General features: G+C 44.9%; 1 protein-coding gene across 1 annotated transcript in view; it reads right to left on the reverse strand.

The window, feature by feature from the left end:
• LOC128380123 (versican core protein-like) overlaps positions 1-27062 on the reverse strand; it is a 66425-nt gene that overhangs the window by 7234 nt on the left and 32129 nt on the right. Inside the window, 4 exon segments of the mRNA XM_053339822.1 lie at positions 4324-4406; positions 7320-7478; positions 26663-26776; positions 26912-27025. Of these exon segments, the coding sequence (XP_053195797.1) occupies positions 4324-4406; positions 7320-7478; positions 26663-26776; positions 26912-27025 (470 nt within the window).

Genomic DNA, 27062 nt, shown 5'->3' on the forward strand with positions numbered 1-27062 from the left:
AATGCAACAGCTCTGTAATGAGGTCATAGTGGGGTAAGAGTGTTCCTATTATTTTGTCCACTCCATTAATTTACATGAAGGAGGCAAAATATTAGGAACGACCTCAGTAATAAACATAAAGTAGAATTTAAAGCCAACATTGACCCATCACAGATATAAGAAAGGAAAGAAGGAAGGAAGGAGGGAGGGAGGGAAGGAAGGAGGGAGGGAGGAAGAAAGGAAGGAGGGTGGGAGGGAGGGAGGGAGGGAGGGAGAGAGGGAGAGAGGGAGGGAGGAAGGGAAGGAGGGAAGGAAGGAAGGAAGGAGGGAGGGAGGGAGGGAGGGAGGGAGGGAGAGAGGGAGAGAGGGAGGGAGGAAGGGAAGGAGGGAAGGAAGGAAGGAAGGAGGGAGGGAGGGAAGGAGGAAGGGAAGGAGGGAAGGAGGGAAGGAAGGAGGGAGGGAGGGAGGGAGGGAGGAAGGGAGGAAGGAAGGAAGGAATGAGGAAGGAAGGAAGGAAGGAAGGAAGGAAGGAAAGAAGGACAGAAGGAAGGACAGGAGGAAGGAAAGAAGGAAGGAATGAGGAAGGAAGGAAGGAATGAAGAAGGAAGGAAAGAAGGACAGAAGGCAGGAAAGAAGGACAGAAGGAAGGGAGGAAGGAATTAAGGAAGGAAGGAAAGAAAGACAGACGGAAGGAGGGAGGGAAGGGAGGGAGGGAGGAAGGAGGGAAGGAAAGAAGGACAGAAGGAAGGACAGGAGGAAGGAAAGAAGGAAGGAATGAGGAAGGAAGGAAGGAATGAAGAAGGAAGGAAAGAAGGACAGAAGGCAGGAAAGAAGGACAGAAGGAAGGGAGGAAGGAATTAAGGAAGGAAGGAAAGAAAGACAGACGGAAGGAGGGAGGGAGGGAGGAAGGAGGGAAGGAAGGAAAGAAGGAAGGGAGGAAACAAAAGAAGGAAGGAGGGAAGGAAAGAAGGAAGGAAGGAAGGAGGGAAGGAAAGAAAGAGACGGCAGGAGGGAGGGAAGGGAGGGAGGAAAGAAGGAAGGAAGGAAAGAAAGACAGAAGGAAGGAGCCAGGACACTCACTGGCTGCTTCATTAGGGACACCTGTGTAGTCTAATGCAATCCAATGCAACAGCTCTGTAATGAGGTCATAGTGGGGTAAGAGTGTTCCTATTATTTTGTCCACTCTATTAACTTACATGAAGGAGGCAAAATATAACTCCCTTCCTTCCTTCCTTCTTCCCTTCCTTCCTCCTTCCTTCCTTCCTTCCTTCCTTCCTTCCTTCCTTCCTTCCTTCCTTTGTGTCGTCCTCCCGGGTCAAATTGACCCGTCTGTTTTGCCTGTTCCTTCCTTTCTTCCCTTACTTCCTTCCTTCCTCTTTTCCTTTCTCCCTCCTTTCCTTCCTTCCTTCCTTTGTGGCGTCCTCCCAGGTAAAATTGACCCGTCTGTTTTGACTGTTCCTTCCTTCCTTCCTTCCTCCCTCCTTTCCTTCCTCTTTTCCTTTCTCCCTCCCTCCTTTCCTTCCATCTTCCTCCCTTCCTTCCTTTCTCCCTCCCTCCTTTCCTTCCTTCTTCCTTCCTTCTTCCTTCCTTCCTTCCTTTCTCCCTCCCCCTTTCCTTCCCTCTTCCTTCCTTTCCTTCCTTCTTCTTTCCTTCCTTCTTCCTCTATTCCTCCCTCCTTTCCTTCCTTGACTTGAGGACAACAGGAGGGCTAATGCAATCCAATGCAACAGCCCTGTAATGAGGTCATAGTGGGGTAAGAGTGTTCCTATTATTTTGTCCACTCCATTAACTTACATGAAGGAGGCAAAATATTAGGAACGACCTCAGTAATAAACGTAAAGTAGAATTTAAAGCCGATATTGACCCATCACAGATATAAGAAAGGAAAGAAGGAAGGAAGGAGGGAGGGAGGAAGGAGGGAGGGAGGGAAGGAAGGAAGGAAGGAAGGAAAGAGGGAGGGAGGGAGGGAGGAAGGGAGGGAGGGAGGGAGGGAAGGAAGGAAGGAGGAAGGAAGGAAGGAAGGAAGGAGAGCAGGAAAGAAGTACAGAAGGAAGGGAGGAAGGAAATAAGGAAGGAAGGAAGGAGGGAAGGAAAGAAAGAGACGGAAGGAGGGAGGGAAGGGAGGGAGGAAAGAAGGAAAGAAAGACAGAAGGAAGGGAGGAAACAAAAGAAGGAAGGAGGGAAGGAAAGAAGGAAGGAAGGAAGGAAGGAAGGAAGGAGGGAAGGAAAGAAAGACAGAAGGAAGGGAGGAAACAAAAGAAGGAAGGAGGGAATGAAAGAAGGACAGAAGGAGGGAGGAAAGAAGGAAGGAAGGGGGAAGGAAAGAAAGACAGACGGAAGGAGGGAGGGAGGGAGGAAGGAGTGAAGGAAAGAAAGACAGAAGGAAGGGAGGAAAGAAAGAAGGAAGGAGAGCAGGAAAGAAGTACAGAAGGAAGGGAGGAAGGAATTAAGGAAGGAAGGAAAGAAAGACAGACGGAAGGAGGGAGGGAAGGGAGGGAGGGAGGAAGGAGGGAAGGAAAGAAAGACAGAAGGAAGGGAGGAAACAAAAGAAGGAAGGAGGGAAGGAAAGAAGGACAGAAGGAGGGAGGGAAGAGAGGGAGGAAAGAAGGAAGGAAGGAGGGAAGGAAAGAAAGAGACGGAAGGAAAGAAGGAAGGAGGGAAGGAAAGAAGGACAGAAGGAAGGGAGGAAGGAAAGAAAGAAGGACAGAAGGAAGGGAGGGAGGAAAGAAGGAAGGAAGGAGGGAAAGTTGTATTGGATTTAATTAAAGTGTATATATATTGATAGATATCATTTAGCCTATATTATCGGCCGATATGTGCCTTTATTTTTTTATATTTTTAATGTCATACAGGCATTTTCTTTATAATTGACCCTTTTTTTAATTCAAGTTCATTATATATTTTTTAATTCATGGATAGTATAATATATATATTCTACATTATCGGCCAGTATATCGATATCAGTATTATTTCAGTATTAGCATCGGTCCCTGAAGTCCAGTATGAGTCGGTGCTCTAATACACAGTTCATATTTAGCATTGTTTATAAAGCACTATTTAAAAAGCATAATGTTTATCAATGTGAGCCAATAACTATAACTCATCCTGTGTTTGCTGCTGGATAAACACATAAAAATATAAAATATGTTCTGTCATATTTATAACATGGTATAAAGCAAAGCTGCAACTAACTGCTGTTTTTATTATTGAGTTAGCTGAGAGGGAAAGAAGGAAAGGAAGGAAGGAAGGAAGGAAGGAAGGAGGCAGAGAGGGAGGGAAGGAAGGAAGGAGGCAGAGAGGGAGGGAGGGAGGGAGGGAGGGAGGGAGGAAGGGAGGGAAGGAAGGAAAGGAGTAAGGAGGGAGGGAGGAAAAGAGGAAAGAAGGAAGGAAGGAAGAAGGAAGGACAGGAGGAAAGAAGGAAGGAAGGAAGAAAGGAAAGGAGGAAGGAAGGAAGGAATGAGGGAAGGAAGGAATGAGGAAGGAAGGAAGGAATGATGAAAGACAGGAGGGAGGGAGGAAGGGAAGGAATGAGGAAGGAAGGAAGGAATGATGAAAGACAGGAGGGAGGGAGGGAGGGAAGGAATGAGGAAGGAAGGACGGAAGGAAGGAAGGAAGGAAGGCGGGAGGGAGAGAGGGAAGGAAGGAAAGGAAGGAAATGAGAGAAAGAAGGAAGGAAGGGAGGAAAGAAGGAAGAAAGGAAGGGGAGAAGGACAGAAGGAAGGAGAGAAGGAAAGAAGGAAGGAGGGAAGGAAGGAAAGGAGGACGGAAGGAAGGAAGGAAGGAAGTATGGAAGGAAGAGGGAGCAAAGAAAGAGGGAAGGAGGGGAAGAACGTAAGAAAAAATAAAGAAAGAGGGAGGAAGGAAGGAAGGACAGGAGGAAGGAAGGAAGGAAGGAATGAGGAAAGACAGGAGGGAGGGAGGGAGGGAGGAAGGGAAGGAATGAGGAAGGAAGGACGGAAGGAAGGAAGGTAGGAAGGAAGGAAGGAAGGCGGGAGGGAGAGAGGGAAGGAAGGAAAGGAAGGAAATGAGAGAAAGAAGGAAGGAAGGGAGGAAAGAAGGAAGAAAGGAAGGGAAGAAGGACAGAAGGAAGGAGAGAAGGAAAGAAGGAAGGAGGGAAGGAAAGAAGGACAGAAGGGAGGAACGAAGGACGGAAAGAAGGAAGGACAGGAGGAAGGAAGGAAAGGAAGGAATGAGGAAGGAAGGAAAGAAGGAACAGTCAAAAGAGATGACAGGGAGGACGACAGGAAGTGTTTTAGCTCCATGAGTGTCTGCTGAGTCACAGAATCAGACTCTCGTGGTTCAGAGCAGATTTCATAATGAGCTCCGTGTGTGTGTCTCTCTCACCAGCGTCTTCCCGTCGGTCCATCTGAAGTCTCTCTCAAACATCTTGTCGTTGAGTCCGATCCACTGATAGTCGCTTCCCAGACCTGCAGGAGGAGGAAACCGCACATTATAAACAGGAAGTCGACTCATTTCCACTCACAGTCCAACAGGCTGCAGATTAAAGCAGATCGAGTGTGTTGATAGACTGATTTGCATATTTGTGGTTTTGAACATGTGTGTGTGTGTGTGTGGTAAAGGATGAGTGTGAACAAACAAAAATAGGAGGAGGAGGAGGAGGAGGAGGAGGAGGAGGAGGAGGAGGATGAGGAGGAGGAAGAGGAGTCCATTCCATCAGTCAGCAACTTTTCCTATAAACCGGGGAGGGGGGGGGGGGGGGGTCAAACTCAATTGATCAACTTGTGAGATCAATTTGATCTCACGTGGGCCGGATCATTAAAAAGATGGAAAGAAGGAGGGAAGGAAAGATGGAAAGAGGGAGAAGAAGACAGGAAGGAAGGAAAGAGGGAAAAAAGGAAGGATGGATGGAAGGAAGGAAGGAAGGAAGGAAAGATGGAAAGAAGGAGGGAAGAAAAGCAAGAAAGAAGGAAAAGAAGACAGGAAGGAAAGAAAGAGGGAAAAAAGGAAGGATGGATGGATAGATAGAAGGAAGAAAGGACGGAAAAGATGGAGAAGGAAGGAAGGAAGGAAGGAAGGAAGGAAGGAAGGAAGGAAAGAAGGAAGGAGGAAAGATGGAAAGAGGAAAGATGAAAGGAAGGGAGGAAGGAAGAAGGCAGGGAGGAACGGAGGGAGGAAGGAAGGAAGAAGGAAGGAAAGGAGGCAGGACGGACAGATGGAAATAAGGAAAAGAAGACAGGAAGGATAGATGGAAGGAAGGAAGGAAGGAAGGAAGGAAGGGAGGAATAAGGAAAGCGGGCCGGATTGGACCACTCGGCGGGCCGTTTCTGGCCCACGGGCTGCATGTTTAACACCCCTGCTATAAACACACAGCGCTGAAGCTTTGATTTACTTTGGAGGCTGAATGTGTGTTTAAACTAAATGTGATCATGCTAACACTCATTATTAGATCAGAGCACAGATGTGACTGGCCTGGCTCCAAACACGCTGTTATTCACAGAGCTCTGACCCACAGAAACCTTCCTTCCTTCCATTCCTCCTACCTTCCTTCCATCCTTCCTTTCCTTTCATACCTCCCTCCTATCTTCCTTCCTTCCTTTCCCCCTGTTCTTCCTTCCTGGCCTGTGACTGGCCTGGCTCCAAACACGCTGTTATTCACAGAGCTCTGACCCACAGAAACCTTCCTTCCTTCCTTCCTTTCCTCCCTTCCTTCCTCCTACCTTCCTTACATCCTTCCTTTCCTTTCATACCTCCCTCCTACCTTCCTCCCTTCCTTCCTTCCTTCTTTCCTTCCTGGCCTGTGACTGGCCTGGCTCCAAACACGCTGTTATACAAAGAGCTCTGACCCACAGAAACCTTCCTTCCTTCCTGGCCTGTGACTGGCCTGGCTCCAAACACGCTGTTATTCACAGAGCTCTGACCCACAGAAACCTTCCTTCCTTCCTTTCTTCCTTCCTTCCTTCCTTCCTTCCTCCCTGGCCTGTGACTGGCCTGGCTCCAAACACACTGTTATTCAGAGAGCTCTGACCCACAGAAAGGACGCGCAGCTTTAGAGACACACTCATATTTAAAGTTTGGGTTTAAAAGTTGTCCAAATATTTTAATAAAAGTCGACCTTATCTTTTATTCTGGTAGTTTTCACCGGATGACTTTACTTTGGAATCCATTGGGAGAAGTATAAATGTCTGTTTGCTCCACTACAGCAAAGTCCTTCTAAGGCAAGTCATCTCACTCGGCGGCAAAATTGGCCACGCCTCCGGGCAGCTATTTGGCCATAGGAAGACCAACCGGCTATCTAAATGAATAGGGAGAGAGCTGTATCTCCATGTCCCGAGGTCTAAGGGACATAAAAAACATATGTTTTGAAATCACGATGAAAATCAAACTATAATTGCTGAAAGGGTTTGATGGTTTGGTATCAAATTAACGTTTTAAATGCCTTTTTCCTTACAGGCATCTTGGACTGCGCATGCGCAATACTTCACGACAGTCTTCATTTACGGCAGGCACTGACAGCAAGACGTCATCTTACGCTCACAGCAGAGACAGGAGTTTGCTCACAGTCAACTTTCCCAGATCATGACACAATTTTGGATAAAGCATTACAAAATATATGTACACAAAGTATAAACTGCTGATCATGTGTTTTAAAATGTCTCTGTTGAAAATGACTTCCAAGTGTCGCAAAAACGTGACCGCGTAGGACCAGCAAAATGATTGGAGCAACGGCACCAGAAGAGGCGGGACATGTGCAAACACCGGCCATCTTGGCGTTACGTAGTTTCCCTATGCATTTCAATGGGAGTGATATGTCTCCTCTTATTATAATGTCTCTGACTACAGTGAGTCAAAGCTCAATAATGGAAGGGAGGAAGAAGGAAGGAGGGAGGGAGGGAGGAAGAAGGAAGGAAGGAGGGAGGGAGGAAGGATGGAAGGGAGGAAGACGGATTTTGACTCTTCCTTCCTTCCTTCCTTCCTTCCTTCCTTCCTTCCTTCCTTCCTTCCCTCCCTTCCTCCCTCATACCTTCTTTCCATCCTTCCTTTCCTTCATCCCTTCCTTCCCTTCCTTTCCTCCCTCCTACCTTCCTTCCATCGTTTCTTCCTCCCTCTTTTTCTTCCTTCCTTCCCTTCTTCTGTCCTCCCTCCCTTCTTTCCTATGTCCTTCTTTCCTTCCTCCCTCCTAACTTCCTTCCTTCCTTCTTTCCTCCCTTCTTTTCTTCCTTCCTTCTTTGACTCGAGGACAACAGGAGGGTTAAGCATAAAACTCAATCTGATTTCTTTTCCTCTCTTACATAATTCTGTCTGACTTCACGCTGTCAGCCGTCATCATCATCGGTGCTCGAGCTGTGGATCAAAAAGCCAGAACCAGAACTTGGACTTACGGTTAATGAACAGCTGCTCCTCTTCGGACAGGATGCTGGACAGGTGAGCTCCGTGCAGCCGACACTCCCTCTCTGCAGCGTCCCACGTCCGGCGGTGTGTGAAGTATTTGTAGCAGTGAGACTGAAACTTCTGCCATCCGAAGCCACAAACCTCGGTGTCTGCAGGGAACGAAGGGAGAGAAAAAGTGTTAAAGTCCGTGTAAAGTAAGAATAAATATGTGTTCTGAGTTTGACATACCACAGAAAAGTGTGTTGTTAACCACCCTGCCAAATTTGAATGATTAAAAAAAATCGCCAAATATACGAAATTAGGCTTCAAAGTTGTGTCAAAATCAGCCTCTTTCTCTGCTCCCAAACACTGAAGCCCCGCCCCCTACCAAGTGTCACCTGTCAATCAAAGTCACCACCTCTACCAGAAACATGGACACTACATCTGATAGCTTTTTGCTGCTAATTCAGCGGCTAACTCGGCTGCTAGCTCGGCGGCTAACTTAGCTGCTAGCTCGGCGCCTAACTCAGCTAACTGGCTAACTGTAGACTGTAGTAGTAGTAGTGTGTGCTGAATGTATTTATACCTCTACAGCAGCAGGGGCGGGTTTATGTTAATCATAAATAATCATCATGAGGCAGATGTTCTCCCACTTTGAGCCTGGTTATGCCTGAGGTTTCTTCATGTTAAAAGAGAGTTTTTCCTTTCCACTGTCGCCAAGTGTTGCTCATGTGGGAATGTTGGGTCTCTTTACATTAAACTTAAAGAGTATGGTTAAGACCTGCTCTATCTGTAAAGTGCCTTGAGGTGACTTTTGTGACTTGTTTGCGCTATATAAATAAAGATTAATTGATTGATTAAGGAAAAGTAAAATACTCAAAAAAGTACAAGTCAACAAAATAGCTTCTCAATTACAGTAACATAAGTACTTTTAATTTTCTACTTCCATCTCTGCTTATTGTTATTTATTGATTCTATGAGCATTATTTTTGAAAGATTGTTAATAAGGACAAAAATAAATCACTAATACTGTTTGCAGTAGTCATAAAATATAAAAGAAATGGGTCCCAACTCCTAGATCCACCCGTGCTTCAGTCTAATACTTAGTATGGAGTTTTCTATCTAGTAGTACAATAGTGTATAGGTATGTAGCTGTGGAGTTCACAGAGTATAGACCATTTAAATTGTATTTATATAATGCCAAATCACATCAGAAGTTATCTCACAGCACATGGAGCAAACAAGCATTTTAATTACCTATCATCATCTTTTGTGATACAGGAAGTCTTGTATACTGTCCCTTGTATGATGAACTGAGAACTTCAATATTTACTGAAATGTCTGTTAAAAACCCAGAAATGTGAGGAGATGGCTACCTATAGCAAGATACCTCTCTAACTGAGGGGGACCCAATAGTATGCTGGAATGTCTTAACTGTCCACTTATTTATTTATTCATTTATTATTTTTCACTCATTAGTAATATTCAGTTTTCCGAGCCCCATGGGTTTGTTTTTTTTCTTTTTCTCTTGTCTTCAGCACTGTCATACATAATCTGTAATGTTGTCAAGGAATGTTTGTGTTTCTCTTTGATAAAAATAAAGTTCAAAAAAAACAAACAAACCCAGAAATGTTCTGGTGCTCTGATGATGACAGAATGGACCGGCTGTTTAACTGTAATGTCTTTAAGTTTGTTAAATATGTATCTGAAGTCTGGAAAAAGCATCAGGACGGTCTCTATGTTTAGTTGCTATAATGCCCGTTATCTGGTTTTCATTTGTTATTATGTGTTCTTTTCTTCTTTTGTTTCAGTGTCTTGTAAGTCCATTTGGGCTGGGCACTTTTGGTCCAAGACACGTTAATAAAAAAATCAATCAATCAATCAAACCTACCGCTATGCTAGCTGAACCTTTTATTTATCTAAGGGTTGTTTGTTGGACCTCTGGGGTTAGCTTCAGATGTCTTTACCTGTTGTACAAAACAATACAATACAATATAATACAATATAATACAATACAATACAATATAATATACTTTATTGTCCCGCTTAGACTTAGCAACTGTGCCATAAATACCTTGATGACCACAATACAACAAACATCCATCACCAGCCATACAGTACCTTCCCAACAGCAACTACAGGACAGTATGGTCAATAGACTTAGTAGACTTAGTATGGAGTTTTCTATATAGTAGTACAATAGTCTATAGGTATGAAGCTTTGGAGGAAGGAACACAGTATAGACAATTTAAGTTTTATCTATATAATGCCAAATCACTAGACTCATCATTCCCCCATCAGCAAGCATTTTAACTACCTATCATCCTTTGTGGTACAGGAAGTCCTACATCTATGCTAACTGAACCTTTTATGTATCTAAAGGCTGTTTGTTGGTTAGCTTCAGATGTCTTTACCTGTTGTACAATACAATACAATACAATATACTTTATTGTCCAGCTTAGATTCAGCAACTGTGCCATAAATACCTTGATGACCACAATACAGAGTATAGACCATTTAAGTTTTATCTATATAATGCCAAATCACTAGACTCATCATTCCCCCATCAGCAAGCATTTTAACTACCTATCATCCTTGGTGGTACAGGAAGTCCTACATCTATGCTAACTGGTTTGTTGGTTAGCTATAGATGTCTTTACCTGTTGTGCAAAACAATACAATACAATATAATATAATATACTTTATTGTCCCGCTTAGACTCAGCAACTGTGCCATAAATACCTTGAAGACCACAATACAACAAACATCCATCACCAGCCATACTGTACCTTCCCAACAACAACTACAGGACAGTAGGGTCAATAGACTTAGTAGACTTAGTATGGAGTTTTCTATATAGTAGTACAATAGTGTATAGGTATGTAGCTGTGGAGTTCACAGAGTATAGACCATTTAAGTTTTATCTATATAATGCCAAATCACTAGACTCATCATTCCCCCATCAGCAAGCATTTTAACTACCTATCATCCTTGGTGGTACAGGAAGTCCTACATCTATGCTAACTGAACCTTTTATGTATCTAAAGGCTGTTTGTTGGTTAGCTTCAGATGTCTTTACCTGTTGTGCAATACAATACAATATAATATACTTTATTGTCCCGCTTGGACTCAGCAACTGTGCCATAAATACCTTGATGACCACAATACAGAGTATAGACCATTTAAGTTTTATCTATATAATGCCAAATCACTAGACTCATCATTCCCCCATCAGCAAGCATTTTAACTACCTATCATCCTTGGTGGTACAGGAAGTCCTACATCTATGCTAACTGGTTTGTTGGTTAGCTATAGATGTCTTTACCTGTTGTACAATACAATACAAAACAATAAAATATAATATAATATACTTTATTGTCTCACTTGGACTCAGCAACTGTGCCATAAATACCTTGATGACCACAATACAACAAACATCCATCACCAGCCATACTGTACCATCCCAACAGTAATTACACAACAGTATACATATAACAGTATACATATATGTCTCACTGTGTGGTCCAGACGAGCTAAATTTGAAGGCTGAGCTTGGTTGGAGTCACCGACTGAGCGTTAAGTGTCTGTGAGATCATCTTATGACTGTACGTGTTTGTAAGAAGGTTGTGGAAGTATTCATTTAAGGACCTGACTATTTTTAGCTCAGCGTCTGGAGAGGTGTAAAGTTGTCTGAGAGAGGGTTGGCTGAACAACGTGATGTCTCTATAATGGGTTTTTTTTGTATGTGGACATCTGTAAACTTGTGTAATGGATTGTACAACTAACACAATGTACAATGCTCTCTTGTGTCTTTGTATGTTCTTAAGTGAGCCATGCAGACATTTCCACAACACGCCCTAGCAACTGTTTAAAGCATCCTAGCAACCACTTAGTAACGCCCGGACCACGGCAACCACGGCAGCCACAGAGCGACCACTTAACGTCGACCCATGATGAACCACCTGGTAACGCCTGAATGACCGCCTAGCGACATTTCAATAACAAACTGTGACACATTTGCTACCAAAAAAAAGAAGTTAGCGACCACCTACAGTAGTGAAGATACAGTACAGTAAGATTTTGTTATGCTGTTTGGCCTTAGCAACTGTTCAGAACACCCTAGCAACCACTTAGGAAACACATAGCAGGTTACCATTGACCCACTTAAGACCCTTTAACCCGCCTGTTGTCCTCGAGTCAAGGAAGGAAGGAAAGGAGGGAGGGAAGGAGGTAGACGGACAGAAAGGAGGGAAGGAAGAAGGAAGGAAAGGAGAGAGGAAGGAAGGAAAGGAGGGAGGGAGGAAGGAAGGAAGGGAGAAAGGAAGAAGGAAGGAAAGGAGGGAGGAAGGAAGAAGGAAGGAAAGAAGGAAGGAAAGAAGGAACAGTCAAAAGAGACGGGTCAATTTGACCCTGCCTGTTTTGACTCTTCCTTCCTTCCCTCCTTCCTTCCTCCCTCCTTTACTTCCTTCCTTAACTCGAGGACAACAGGAGGGTTAAAAACATGAACATAACATATACACATCTGCCGGTTTCTATCTATCTAGAGATTATTTAAATATGTATAATAAATTTGTGCAGTTCAGGATTATTTCCTTGTCAGTAAGAGTATTAATATAACTACTGCAGGTCAAATCCATGCACTGAATATTTTGCTGAAGGAAGGAAGGAAGAAAGGGAGGAAGGAAAGGAAGGAGGGAGGAAGGAAGGAGGGATGGGAGGGAAGGAAGGAAAGGAATGATGAAGGAAGGAATGAGGAAGGAAGGAAGGAAGGAATGAGGAAGGGAGGGAGGGAAGGAAGGAAGGAGGGAGGGAGGGAGGGAGGGAGGGAAGGAATGAAGAAGGAAGGAAGGAGGGAGGGAGGGAGGGAAGGAATGAAGAAGGAAGGAAGGAGGGAGGGAGGGAGGGAGGGAGGGAGGGAAGGAAGGAAAGGAATGAGGAAGTAAGGCAGGAGGGAAGGAGGGAGGGAGGGAGGGAGGGAGGGAGGGAGGGAAAGAGGGAGGGAGGGAAGGAAGGAAAGGAATGAGGAATGAAGGAAGGAGTAAATTTACAATATTATTAATTATTATTTAGTATTAGAAGGAAAATGAAGGGTCACATTATTATACATTACTATATATAATAATTACTGATTCAATAATGATGTTTACAGTATAACCAATCATAGTATTTTTAAATGCTCATGATGAATAATTTAACATTAATCTAAGTATTTAAAAATTACTAAAAGTACATATTAGTAATACTGTGCTCAAGTGACTTTCCTCCATTGCTCAATAGAGTTATTAACAGTTGCCATATTCATAATTTATTACCAAAAAAAAGAAAAAAAAAGAAAAAGAAAACCAGTTTGCAAAATCTTGTGGATGGGAAAGTCATTAGTTGAGTAATCTCTACTAAAGATGACTTGCCTCACTTTTAAAAATGATTAAAGACATAACATAAAATAAAAAATGGAAAATGTGTGAAACCCTTTTTTTTTTTTTTTTTTTCTCAGTCTTCTTCTCATTATCTGTCTTTAATAGTAGGTGGAGCGAATAAACACTGGAAATCCCCCGGACCCTAAATCCCACTCTGCAGGGTGTTTCCATGTGTGTGTGTGTGTGTGTGTGTGTGTGTGTGTGTGTGTGTGTGTGTGTGTGTGTGTGTGTGTGTGTGGACAACATAATGCATTCATATCCATGCAGTAGTAACCAGAGAACAACAGACGCAGATGTCCTCTCACTGCTTTTTGCCAGTGGAAAGAGGGACACACTCATGGAAGGAAGGAGGGAGGGAGGGAGGGAGGGAACGAACGAAGGCAGGAAAGGAATGAGGAAGGAAGGAAGGAAGGAAGAAGGAAGGAAGTAGGGAGGGAGGAAGGAAGGGAAGGAGGGAGGGAGGGAGGGAGGGAACGAAGGCAGGAAAGGAATGAGGAAGGAAGGAAGGAAGGAATGAGGAAGGAAGGGAAGGAGGGAGGGAGGGAGGGAGGGAACGAAGGCAGGAAAGGAATGAGGAAGGAAGGAAGGAAGGAATGAGGAAGGAAGGAGGGAGGGAGGAAGGAAGGGAAGGAGGGAGGGAGGGAGGGAGGGAGGGAAGGAAGGAAAGGAATGAGGAAGGAAGGAAGGAAGGAAAGAGGGAGGGAAGGAAGGAAGGAAAGAAGGAAGGACAGATATTAGAGTCCTCACATGACCCCCCAGGTGGCTGCACAGTAGAGTTATTCAGATGAGGCGGCTTGACAAGAGCTAATACCCCCCACCCTAAATCCCACTCTGCAGGGTGTTTCCATGTGTGTGTGTGTGTCTGTGTGTGTGTGTGTGTGTGTGTGTGTGTGTGTGTGTGTGTGTGTGTGTGTGTGTGTGTGAGTGTGAGGACAGCATAATATCACTTAGCTGTGCATTATAGACCAGAGCACAGTGTAGTTCCTCCATTCATATCCATGCAGTAGTAACCAGAGAACAACAGACGCAGATGTCCTCTCGCTGCTTCTCGCCAGTGGAAAGAGGGACACACTCACATAATTGCTCCATTATTTTGCCAGAAAGCTTTTGCAGCTGTGTGGCATTCACTCCGGGGTAAATACTTCTAAATACTGCCCCGGACTTTAGTCAATCTCTCCTTCATCTCTTTGGATGGAGCCGTGTTTAGACTGGCCTTCTGTACTCCTTCTGATCCGACGGGTATCAGAATAGCTTTCTATTTTCAAACTTACCCGAAGGAGAGTTATGGATTAGAAGCTGAGGAAGGAAGGAAGGAAGGAAGGAAGGAGGGAGGGAAGGAAGGAAGGAAGGAAGGAAGGAAAGGAAAGGAAAGAAAGGAAGGAAGGAGGGAGGAAGGAAAGGAATGAGGATGGAAGGAAGGTAGGAAGGAGGGAGGGATGAAGGAAAGGAATGAGGATGGAAGGAAGGTAGGATGGAGGGAAGGAATGAGGAATGAGGAATGAGGAAGGAAGGAAGGAAGGAAGGAAGGAAAGGAAGGAGGGAGGGAGGGAGGGAAGGAGGGAAGAAAGGAAGGAAAGGAATGAGGATGGAAGGAAGGTAGGAGGGAGGGAGGGAGGGAGGGAGGGTATCAGAATAGTTTTCTATTTTCAAACTACCTGAGGGAGAGTTATGGATTAGAGCTGAGGAAGGAAGGAAGGAAGGAAAGGAAGGAGGGAGGGAGGGAGGGAAGGAGGGAAGGAAGGAAGGAAAGGAATGAGGAAGGAAGGAAGGAAGGAGGGAGGGAGGGAAGGAAGGAAAGGAATGAGGATGGAAGGAAGGTAGGAGGGAGGGAGGGAGGGAAGGAATGAGGAAGGAAGGAAGGAGGGAGGGAGGGAGGGAGGGAAGGAGGGAAGGAAGGAAGGAAAGGAATGAGGATGGAAGGAAGGAATGAGGAAGGAAGGACGGAATGAGGAAAGAAAGAAGGAAGGAGGGAGGGAGGGAGGGAGGGAAGGAAGGAAGGCAGGGAGGAAGGAAGGAAGGAAGGAGGGAGGGAGGGAGGGAGGGAGGGAGGGAAGGAGGGAAGGAAGGAAGGAAAGGAATGAGGATGGAAGGAAGGAATGAGGAAGGAAGGAAGGAATGAGGAAAGAAAGAAGGAAGGAGGGGGGGAGGGACGGAGGGAGGAAAGGAAGGATGGAAGGAAGGTAGGAGGGAGGAAGGAAAGAAGGAAGGAGGGAGGGAGGGAGGAGGGAAGGAAGGAGGGAAGGAAGGAAGGAGGGAGGGAAGGAAAGGAATGAGGAAGGGAGGAAGGAAGGAAGGAAGGACAGATATTAGAGTCCTCTGATTTTCACTGATACAGAACGTCTATTGTTTACTGAGCCGTATAAAGCAGAGGACTGATTCTAAGGCCTAAAGTCTTTATATATCAGACCTAATGTGTGTAGTACATTAGCTCCGTTTGTGTGCATGCATGGACACGTCTCCGCTTGTCTGCTTCTGACCTACGAGACAGCTTCGGGAGTTGTGAGGGTTAATTAAGTCCGACTGTGTGTTGTTATTGAGCTCATTCAGCGAGGGGCTTTTATTCCCCAGCTGGACCTCGCTGGGCTGAGTCTCTCCCTCTCTCCCTCTCTGCCTCGCTCTCTGCCTCGCTCTCTCTGTCTCTCTCTGGCCTCGACAACAAAGCTCCATGAGAATTAAACAAATCAAAGTTGTTGTGGAGCTGCAAATAGCTTCATTATTGCAACAGCAGAGGTTCAAATCAGCTGGCGATTAGCATCATTATGTAGAGAGCTAGTTAAAGTGGCATCAAGTTTAAAAAGAACTTGTTCCAGACTGACTATACTATGAACTGCAGGAAACTGACTGTTCCTTCCTTCCTTCCTCCCTCCTTTCCTTCCTTCTTCCCTTCCTTCCTTTCTCCCTCCTTTCCTTCCTTCCTTCTTCCTCCTTTCCTTCCTTCCTTCTTCCTTCCTCCTTTCCTTCCTTCTTCCTTCCTCCCTTCATTCATTCCTCCCTCCCTCCTTTCCTTCCTTCTTCCTTCCTTCTTCCCTTCCTTCCTGTTTGACAACAGGAGGGTTAAGGAAGGAAGGAAAGGAGGGAGGAAGGAAAGGAGGAAAGGAAAGAAGGAAAGGAAGGAAGGATGGAGGAAATAAGGAAGGTAGGAGGGAGGGAGGAAAGAAAAGAAAGGAGGGAGGGAGGAAGAAGGAAGGAAAGGAGGAAGAAGGAAGGGAGGAAGGAAGGAGGGAAGGAAAGAAGGAAGGAAAGAAAGAGAGAAGGAGGGAGGGAGGGAGGAAGGACAGACAGAAGGAAGGAAGGAACAGTCAAAACAGGACCTCCCTCCTTTCCTTCCTTCCTTCTTCCTTCCTCCCTCCCTCCTTCTCTCTTTCTTTCCTCCCCCTACCTTTCTTTCCTCTGTCCTTCTATCCTTCTTTCCTCTGTCCTTCTTTCCTTTCTTCCTCCCTTCCTCTTTTCCTTCCTTCCTCCCTCCCTCCTTCCTCCCTTCCTTCTTTCCTTCCTTCCCTCCCTCCCTCCTTTCCTCCTTCCTTCCTGCCTTCCTTCCTTGACTCATAGACAACAGGAGGGTTAAAGATATGCAACCTTTGTTGTCATGGCAACAGTGAACACCACCATTAATGGACATGAGTAAGATTAAGTCGATTAGAGTTTCTAAATGTCGGTTTCGATTATTTTTCTGATTAATTGCCCAACCCTGATGTCAATGTGATATTTCAGGTTTTCCTTTTTAATACATTTTGTAAAATCCAGTTTTGGCTTTGTCATTATAACTTTTAAAGCAGGGTTGTCAAACATACGGCCCGAGGGCCAGAACCGGCCCACCGAGGGGTCCATTTCGGCCCACTTTCCTTCCTGCCTTTTTTCCTGCCTTCCATCCTTCCATCTTTCCTTCCTTCCTTTCATCTTTCCTTCCTTCCTTTCATCTTTCCTTCCTCCCTTTCATCTTTCCTTCCTTCCTTCCTTCCATCTGTCCTTCCTCCCTTCCTTCCATCTTTCCTTCCTTCCTTCCATCTGTCTTTCCTGTCTTTTTTTCCTTCCTTCCTTCTTTCTTCCTTCCTTCCTCCCTTTCATCTTTCCTTTCTGTCTTCTTTTCCAACCTTTCCTTTCTTTCTTCCTCACTTTTATTCTTTCCTTCCTTCCACCTGTCTTTCCTTCCTTCTCCTTTTCTTTCCTTCCCACCTTCCTTCCTTCCTTCTTTCCTTCCTCCCTATAACAGTGATGAGGGTCTGCAGCAGTAAACTCCGTCCTCATGTCCTGACCGTCTCTTCTCCTCAGCTGTGGGGCGTTGTCTCTCTCATGATTAGTTCCAGCTTCTTGTCTCAATATTTCTGTTATTACTCAGCAACTAATGAAAGTTCAGGAGAACAAGCGGACTCAAAGGACTCAGAGGATTAATACTTTCCATTAAGATCCACCAGCTTTCATTTCTCACAGTTTTCAAATGTCTACTAATCGTGTTCGGGCAAAATGAAACTAATACTGAGTTTAAAAATGAGAAAAGACGTTTAACCAATGGCTGCTTTAGTTCAGACCTTTTACCGGCTGTTTTAATAGACAGGCATCATTCCTTCCTTCATTCCTTCCTTCCTTCCGTCTGTCCTTCCTCCCTCCCTCCTTCTTTCTTTCTTTCCTTCCTTCCTCCCTTCCTTCTTTCCTCTGTCCTTCTTTCCTTCCATCCTTCTTTCCTCCCTTCCTTCTTTCCTCTGTCCTTCCTTCCTTCTTCCTCCCTCCCTCCCTCTTTTCTTTTCTTTCCTCCCTCCCTCCCTCCAACCTTCCTTATTTCCTCTGTCCTTCCTTCCTTTCCTTCCTTCTTCCTCCCTCCCTCCCTCTTTTCTTTTCTTTCCTCCCTCCCTCCCTCCAACCTTCCTTATTTCCTCTGTCCTTCCTTCCTTTCCTTCCTTCTTCCTCCCTCCCTCTTTTCTTTTCTTTCCTCCCTCCCTCATACCTTCCTTCCTTCCTTATATCCTCCGTCCTTCCTTCCTTTCCTTCTTTCCTTTCCTCCCTTCCTTCCTAACTCCTTTCTTTCATTTCTCACAGTTTTCAAATGTCTGCTAATCATCTTCGGGCAAAATTAAACTAATATTAAGTTTAAAAATGAGAAAAGACGTTGAACCAATGGCTGCTTTAGTTCAAACATTTTACCGGCTTCATTTCTCAAGTAGTAAAAAAATAATAAATGTTAAAGTTTGTTGGATTTTTTTTTTCAGTGAACTTGAACTGAGCTTTTTCTCAACTTGCTTTCTAAAATTATTTCTTAAAACATGTTTATTGTCACTCCCTAAAGATCCTCATGTGTGAGGGCAGCAGTGGAAAATACTAAAGTAAAGAAACTGTGAAAATACATCATAGTTCATCAAGAGTGGAGATAATCCTTCATTAATCCTAATCCAGGTTAAAAGATCAATTAATAGTGATTTTGATTTTTCCCATAATCAGTATTCAGACTCTTTACTCAGTTTGGCAGCCTTGAGTCTTCTTCTCAGTGTTTGGGGATTTCCTGCCTTCTTGTCTGCAGACCCTCTCAGGCTGTCAGGGTGAATGGGGGCCGCTCTGGTGGACCAGGTCTCTTCCCTCCAGAGAGGTTTGATTCCTGTGTTGCCTTGGCTGTGTGCTCAGGGTCATGGTCCCAGTCTGAGCTCTCTGGACCAGGTTTTTATTAAGAATATCTCTATATAGTTTTCTCTGTTCAGCTTTCTCTCGACCCTGACCAGTCACCCTGTCGCTGTCCCTGGAGAACCCACTACCATGCCTCACCGCTGGGAGGGTGTTGCATCACCGCTGGGAGGGTGTCGGGTAGGTTGGTTCCAGATGTGAAGCCAAACAGTTCAATCGTGGTTTCATCAGATCAGAGAATCTTGTTTCTTATAGTCTGAGAGTCATTAAGGTTTGCTTTTTTTTTGTTGCAAACTCCAAGCCGGCTTTCCTGTGCCTTTCACTTACCCCTTTTCCACCAAGCTGGAGCCAGTGCTGGTGCTGGTTCGGAGCCAGAGCCTGACTAAGCACCGGTTCTTTGCTTTTCCACCGCCAAAGCTCCAGCCCCGAGCCTCAGAACGGAGCCAGAGCGAGCACCAACTCTTTGCTGGTCTAAAGCAAGAGCCGATTACATCAGCGGACTGGGGGCGGGGCTAACGTTTATTAGCCGGCTAGAGGGGTTAACGTTTATTAGCCGGCTAGTGGGGTTAATGTTTATTAGCCGGCTAGCGGGGCTAACGTTTATTAGCAGACTAGTGGGGCTAACATTTATTAGCAGACTAGTGGGGCTAACGTTTATTAGCCGGCTAGTGGGATTAACATTCATTAGCAGACTAGCGGAGCTAACGTTTATTAGCTGACTAGCGTGGCATTTACAGAGGGTTAAAGATTTGATGATTAAAAGTACTATTTTTATCATTTTTTTGCCAGAGCTGTCGTCTCCTTCTTCTTCTTCTTCGTCTTCTTCTTTGTTTCCGGCAGGCTAGATGTCTTGCGCCATGTTGCTGCCTCTCACTGGTGAATCATGGAAGTGCTTCAAAGGCGCGCGCTGGCTACGTTATACAGTGATGTAATCACGTGGCTCCTTGGCGGTGGAAAAGCAACAGGTTCATAAGAGGTGCTTGGGTTAGCACCAACTGAGCACTGGCTCTAGCACTAGCTCCGAACCAGCACTAGCTCCGAACCAGCACTGGCTCCAGCTCGACTTCAATCTGACCACACTGCCATAAAGCGGCAGATCGGTGGAGTGTGGCAGTGATGGTTGTTTGTCTCATCTCCATACAGGATCTCTGGAGCTCAGCCATCAACTTCTTATCTCTCTCTCCCCCCCCGATTGCTAAGCTCTAAGAAGAGTCCTTGTTGTTCCAAATTTTTTCCCGTTTTATAGTTCTGGAGTCCGCTGTGCTCTTGGGGACCTTTTAGATTTTTAGTAGCCTTCCTCAGATCTGTGCCACGACACAATCCTGCCTCTGAGCTCCTTCCTTCCAGCTCATGGCCTGGATTTAGCTCCGATATGCACTGAGAGCTGTGAGACCTGACCCCGTCTGTTTTGACTGTTCCTTCTTTCCTTCCTTCTGTCCTTCTTTCCTTCCCTCCTTCCTTCTTTCCTTCATTCCTTCCTTCCTCCCCTCCTTCTGTCCTTCTTTCCTTTCCTTCCCTTCCTTCCTCCCTTCCTTCCTCCCCTCTATCCCTCCTTTCCTTCCTTCTTCCTCCTTTCCTTCATTCCTTCCTTCCTCCCCTCCTTCTGTCCTTCTTTCCTTTCCTTCCCATCCTCCCTTCCTTCTGTCCTTCTTTCCTTCCCTCCTTCCTCCCCTCTATCCCTCCTTTCCTTCCTTCTTCCTCCTTTCCTTCCTTCCTCCCCTCCTTCTGTCCTTCTTCCCTTTCCCTCCTACCTCCCTTCCTTCCTTCATTCCTCCCTTCCTTCCTTTCAGCCCAGTCTGAGCGCTCTGGACCAGGTTTTCTTTCTTTGTTCAGCTTTCCAATCAAGGTGTAGAAACATCTCAGAGAAGGTTCATAACTAGAGCTGTCAGCGTTAACGCGTTAATCACAATTAGATTAATGCAATCCATAACGCGTTCATTTTTTTTTTTTAAGTATATTTTTTCGGGCTTTTGTGCCTTTAACGTACAGGTTAGTAGAGATAGACAGGAAACAGGAGGCAGAGAGAGGAGGGAATGACATGCAGGATAAGACCGCTCAGTGCGGGATTCGAACTGGGGGTTAGGAGCTGCAGCGAGGACTGTAGCCTCTACACATGGGGCGGCTCTACCCACGTGTTAATTTTTTTAAAATCTCATTTTAATGTGTCAAGCCTTTTTGTCCCTTCTACTCCCCCGTAGACGGCTCCTCTAGCTGTAGCGCTATGCTTTGAAGTGGCCTCCTGCAGTAAACCTACCGCGCTGATGGAAAGTAAGAGAGCTACTGGACTTTTGAACGGCTTGTTTAACTTTAAAACACTTCCAGACGCTTCAGTTGACAAGTCAAAAGTAAAATGCAACCTGTGTCAAACGGAGTTTAACTACCACCGGAGTACGTGGAGTTTGAGTTAGCACCTCCACGCTAAACACCCAGGTGCAGCCAAGCCAGCCTCAGCTCCACCAAAGGACCATTTTGGAGTGTGGGAGTCGCAGCAGAGCCGTGATTGATTCCCAGTTAAGACACTCTGGTAAGAAATGCTTTACATTATGGGCTTAAAACTGCCTTCAAATGGAAAATAACAGGATTTTAAACATGACATTCAAAACGCCATTAATCGCAATTAACTATGGAAACTATGCGATTAATCTCGATTAAAAAATTAATCGTTACAAACATTAGGAGAAGATACTGAAAACTTCCTCACCGGTTTAAATCTCCCCACATTATCGGAGGAAGTCTCAAAACAGATGATAACACCAATTACAGAAACAGAAATAAAAGATGCCATAAAAAGATTAAAAAGCAACAAATCTCCAGGAGTCGATGGACTTCCGGGAGAATTCTATAAATGCTTCATAAATGACTTAGCGCCCATACTAACTAAGGTATTTAGATACTCCTTATCTCAGAACAACCCTCCGGACACATGGTCACAGGCCATTATATCCGTGATTCATAAAGAGGGGAAAGACCCAACACTCTGTGAGGGATACAGACCCATTAGCTTGATATGCAATGATCAAAAATTATTGACAAGTATTTTAGCACATAGAGTTCAGAGACACATTACTACTTTGATTAACCCAGACCAAACAGGGTTCATCCCTAACAGGCAAGGTGCCAACAATATAAGGAGAACTCTGAACATCATTACTTGTGCTAAAAGAAACAAGCAAACATCAATGTTAATAAGTTTTGACGCACAGAAAGCATTTGACACTGTAAAGTGGGACTTTTTGTACAGAACGCTACTCTTCATGGGATTCCACCCAGAGTTTGTAAATTGGGTCAGGGTTATCTACAGAAATCCAAAATCACGTGTCAGAGTAAATGGATGCTGTTCTGAATTTTTTGATCTACAAAGGGGGGTGAGGCAAGGGGACTGCCTTAGCCCCCTGCTCTTTGCTATAAACATTGAACCCCTGGCAGCGTCTATAAGACAAAATGAGGAAATAAAGGGCATTATGGACATGGGTAGTAAGGAGCACAAGATTTCTCTTTATGCAGACGATATCCTCACTTATATAAGTGATCCAGTCCTCTCTGTTCCTGCACTGATAGACACCTTAAAGAAATATGGAGAACTCTCTGGTTACCAAATCAACCAATCAAAATCAGAGGCAATGATGTTAGTTGGACATTGGCCAGTTCAATTGTCAGGAAGGCTTAATTTCCGCTGGTCGCAAGAGTTTAGATATCTGGGAATTATTATAACAGCGGACCTATCAAAATTATTTAAAGCCAACTATGGGAAATTGATGGACCACATAAAAGCAGACCTTACAAGATGGGAAATCTTACCACTATCCCTGATAGGCAGAATAGAAACTATAAGAATGAACATTTTACCTAGGCTGCTTTTTCTCTTTCAATCATTACCTATCTATGTTCCTGCTTCCACCTTTACTATATTGGATAAATGGCTGTCTCGGTTTATTTGGCAAAGCAAGCGACCCAGACTTAAATTTAAAAGACTACTCTGTCCAAAAGACAATGGAGGCCTGGACTTGACTAACCTGAAAAAATACTATTGGGCAGCCCAACTCAGATCAATGGTTGCTTGGATATCCCAAGACACGGACACTGTTTGGGTTGGAATGGAGCAGAGTGAATGCCCAAATTTGCCATTAAATTCAATTCCATTCTTAAACCAAGATATATGGGGGAAAAAGAAGATTGTTAATGTATGGAGTAAAAATACCTTAAAAATATGGTCAATTGTGAGGAAAAAACTACAACTTCCTATGACCATCTCCAGAGCTAACATGATAGCAAACAATTGTGAGTTCTCTCCGGCTAGGCTGGACAAGGGATTCCTAAAATGGAAGGAGAGGGGTTTGGTGGTTTTGGATCAGCTGTTTGACGGTCCAGTCCTAAAATCATTCGAACAGCTTAAAGAGAAATATGATTTACCAAGACAGGACTTTTTTAGGTATTTACAAATTAGGCACTATTTACAAAAGCACCAGGAATGGGAGGCACTCTGCTCCCTGCCAACAAAAATAGAACATTTCTTTATATCAATAACTAAAGGAATAGTGAAGACAAAGTTTATATCACATATTTACAAGATATTGCAGGAAGAGCTTAAAGAAAATAACCTAGATATTAAACAAAAATGGGAACTAGAAATGAATACAATAATCACAGATGAGCAGTGGGAGATGTCATGTAGTCAAGGACATAGGGCAACCAGCAGTCCAAACTGGAAGGAATTTGGATGGAAAATTAAAATGAGATACTTTAGAACTCCATCTGTAACATCAAAATGGAGCAACACCTTAGATTGTTGCTGGAGAGGTTGTGGCCTGGTGGGAGACCACACGCATATATTTTGGGACTGCCCAAAGGTATTAGACTACTGGCAACATGTACAAGAAGAAATAAGAAAATGTCTCTGTATAGATTTACCTCTTGAACCATCATACTTTGTGCTGGGGGTACTGCCTGCTGATCTTGAAGAGCATAGCCAAGCATATTTGCTGAGAGTCCTTCTTTTAATAGCGAATAAAGTAATCACAGCCTCGTGGCTGAAGCCTCACCCTCCAACAATTACACAATGGAGGGATAGAATCCAGGACGTTTACAACATGGAGCATACAACAGCATTGTTACAACTGAAAGCAGATGTATTCCTAAATAAATGGTCACCCATTGTCTTACATTTTCACTTGATATGAATGATATGCAGAATATTATTATTTATTTATATCTCCCTATGTTCTGTCTCGCTCTCTTCTGTTATTAGTATTTTATTAATTTGTTTATTTTAATATTATTTTTGTTTTTGTTTTTTTTTGTTTTTAAAAGACAATGGTCATCTGCAATGTGAAACCAAATGTAATATGTAGGTAGGTGATACTGCTAGGATAAACATCTTGCCTTACATTATGATTAGGGTGGAAGATATCTATGGACTGTTAACCCTTCGGTAGACTTACCTGTGGCATCTTACTGTAATATCTTTGTGACAGACTGTGTGACTGCACTTGATGAATGAAAATAATAAACAAGTTCTAAAAAAAAAAAAAAATTAATCGTTTGACAGCACTAGTCAACAAAAAGGCCTGAATACTTACATCAATGTGATATTTCAGGAGAGTTTTTTTTTTGTAGCTTTTGCGTAATTTCAGTAATAAAAGTAGACAGATGAGGCTGAGGGATTAGGGGGGGGGGGTTCAGTGGGGGGTGGGGGGTTCAGTGGGGGGGGGTTCAGTGGGTTGGGAAACAGCTGCATGTATCAGTAAGAGAGAGTGTCCATGATAGATTCCTTGAAAGCTGACATGGGGATAACAGTGTCCAGGTTTAGTGAGTATCTTTGGCTGCAGACGATAAACCGGATACGGTGTTTGTTTTGGGAGCTTTTAGAAATGAACATGACGAGAGGAACGAGTATTAGAGGAAGTAAAAGCTCCCCAGAAAAATGTATCCACACGTCTTCATAATATATGTGGTGCTATAGAGGCTTGTTGCCATAGAGACGACTGCAGGGCCAGTAGGGCTATGGCTATTTTACACTGCTGCCCTCACACATCCCTTCATTCCCTCCCTCTTTCCTTCCTCCCTTCCTTCCCTCCCTCCTTCCTTCCTTCCTTCCTTCCTTCCTCCCTCCATCCCTCCTTTCCTTCCTTCCTCCCTCCATCCCTCCTTTCCTTCCTTTTTTCTCCCTTCTTTCCTCCCTCCATTCCTTCCTTCTTTCTCCCTCCCATCCCTCCTTTCCTTCCTCCCTCCCTCCATCCCTCCTTTCCTTCCTTCTTCCTCCCTCCCTTCCTCCTTTCCTTTCCTCCCTTCTTTCCTTCCCTCCCTCCCTCCTTCCTCCCTTCCTTCCTCCTTTTCTTCCTCCCTCTATCCCTCCTTCCTCCCTCCTTCCTCCCTCCTTTCCTTCTTTCTTCCTCCCTTCCTCCTTTCCTTCATTCACTCGAGGACAACAGGTGCAACACTAATTCTAACTTCCAACTTTCTAACTCAACAACATTTACTTCAGTTAGTAAAATGTTATTATATGAATAAAGACCAAAACAACAAAAATAATAAACCTCAATTATCCTTTAACTATCAGACTGCCAGAGACTGCAGACAGTACTATCTTTATTTCCACATGTCCACTCAGACGCAGCTGACCTTGTTCACAGAGCTCTCCGGAGTAGCTCCTTCCTTCCTTCCTTCCTCCCTCCATCCCTCCTTTCCTTCCTCCCTCCCTCCATCCCTCCTTTCTTTCCCACCTTCCTTCCTTCTTCCCTCGATCCCTCCTTTCCTTCCTTCTTCCTCCCTTCCATCCTTCCTTCCCTCCTCCTTCCTTCCTCCCTTCCATCCTTCCATCCTTCTTCCTCCTTTCCATCCTTCTTCCTCCCTTCCTTCTGTCCTTCTTTCCTTCCCTCCTTCCTTCTTTCCTCCCTCCCTCCTTCCTACCTCCCTTCCTTCCTTCCCTCCTTCCATCCCCCCTTTCCTTCCTTCATTCCTTCCTCCCTCCCTCCTTCCCTCCATCCCTCCTTCCTTCCTTCCTTCCTCCCTCCATCCCTCCTTTCCTTCCTCCCTCCCTCCATCCCTCCTTTCTTTCCCACCTTCCTTCCTTCTTCCCTCGATCCCTCCTTTCCTTCCTTCTTCCTCCCTTCCATCTTTCCTTCCCTCCTCCCTCCTACCTCCCTTCCTTCCTTCCTTCTTTTTCCCTTCCATCCTTCCTTTCCTTCCTTCTTTCTCCCTCCTACCTCCCTTCCTTCCTTCCTTCTTCCTCCTTTCCTCCCTCCCTCCCTTCCTTCCTTCATCCCTCCTTCTTCCTCCCTCCTTTCCTTCCTTCTTTCTCCCTCCCTTCCTCCCTCCCTTCCTTCCTTCATCCCTCCTTTCCCTCCTTCTTCCTCCCTCCTTTCCTTCCTTCTTTCTCCCTCCCTTCCTCCCTTCCTTCTGTCCTTCCCTCCTTCTTTCCTCCCTCTCTCCCTCCTTCCTTCCTCCCTCCATCTCTCCTTTCCTTTGTTCTTCCTCCCTCCTTTCCTCTTTTCCTTTTCCAACTCAACAACATTTACTTCAGTTAGTAAAATATTATTATATGAATAAAGACCAAAACAACAAAAATAATAAACTTCAATTATCCTTTAACTATCAGACTGCCAGAGACTGCAGACATGTCCACTCAGACGCAGCTGACCTTGTTCACAGAGCTCTCCGGAGTAGCTCGGCAGGCAGAGACAGGTGAAGGAGTTGACTCCATCCAGACCCTTTCCATCCTTCCTTCCTCCTTCCTCCCTTCCATCCTTCCATCCTTCTTCCTCCTTTCCATCCTTCTTCCTCCCTTCCTTCTGTCCTTCTTTCCTTCCCTTCTTCCTTCTTCCTCCCTCCCTCCCTCCATCCCTCCATCCCTCCTTCCTTCCTTCCTTCCTCCCTCCATCCCTCCTTTCTTTCCCACCTTCCTTCCTTCTTCCCTCGATCCCTCCTTTCCTTCCTTCTTCCTCCCTTCCATCCTTCCTTCCCTCCTCCCTCTTTCCTCCCTTCCATCCTTCTTCCTCCTTTCCATCCTTCTTCCTCCCTTCCTTCTGTCCTTCTTTCCTTCCCTCCTTCCTTCTTTCCTCCCTCCCTCCTTCCTACCTCCCTTCCTTCCTTCCTTCTTTCCTCCCTCCCTCCCTCCCTCCCTCCATCCCTCCTTTCCTTCGTTCTTCCTCCCTCCTTTCCTCTTTTCCTTTTCCAACTCAACAACATTTACTTCAGTTAGTAAAATGTTATTATATGAATAAAGACCAAAACAACAAAAATAATAAACCTCAATTATCCTTTAACTATCAGACTGCCACAGACTGCAGACAGTACTATCTTTATTTCCACATGTCCACTCAGACGCAGCTGACCTTGTTCACAGAGCTCTCCGGAGTAGCTCGGCAGGCAGAGACAGGTGAAGGAGTTGACTCCATCCAGACAGGTGGCTCCATTCAGACACGGGTTCGACTGGCACTCATCGACATCTGCAGACACACAACACAAGCCTCATTTATTATCATTATCATTATTACTGCACATGACCCGTCTGTCAGTATGAGGCCAAGAAGAAGAAGTGTGTGTGTGTGTGTGTGTGTGTGTGTGTGTGTGTGTGTGTGTACCTGTGTCACAGTTAGGACCGGTGAATCCAGGTGCACACACGCAGATGTTTTCGGCTCCTTTCTTGTAGCAGGAGCCTCCGTGCTGACAGGTGTTGGTCGTACACGGCAGCAGATCTACACACAGGACACGAAGCAGACGATGAAAACCGAT

Source organism: Scomber japonicus, chromosome 19 (assembly GCF_027409825.1).
Source record: "Scomber japonicus isolate fScoJap1 chromosome 19, fScoJap1.pri, whole genome shotgun sequence".
NCBI classification, from domain to species: domain Eukaryota; kingdom Metazoa; phylum Chordata; class Actinopteri; order Scombriformes; family Scombridae; genus Scomber; species Scomber japonicus.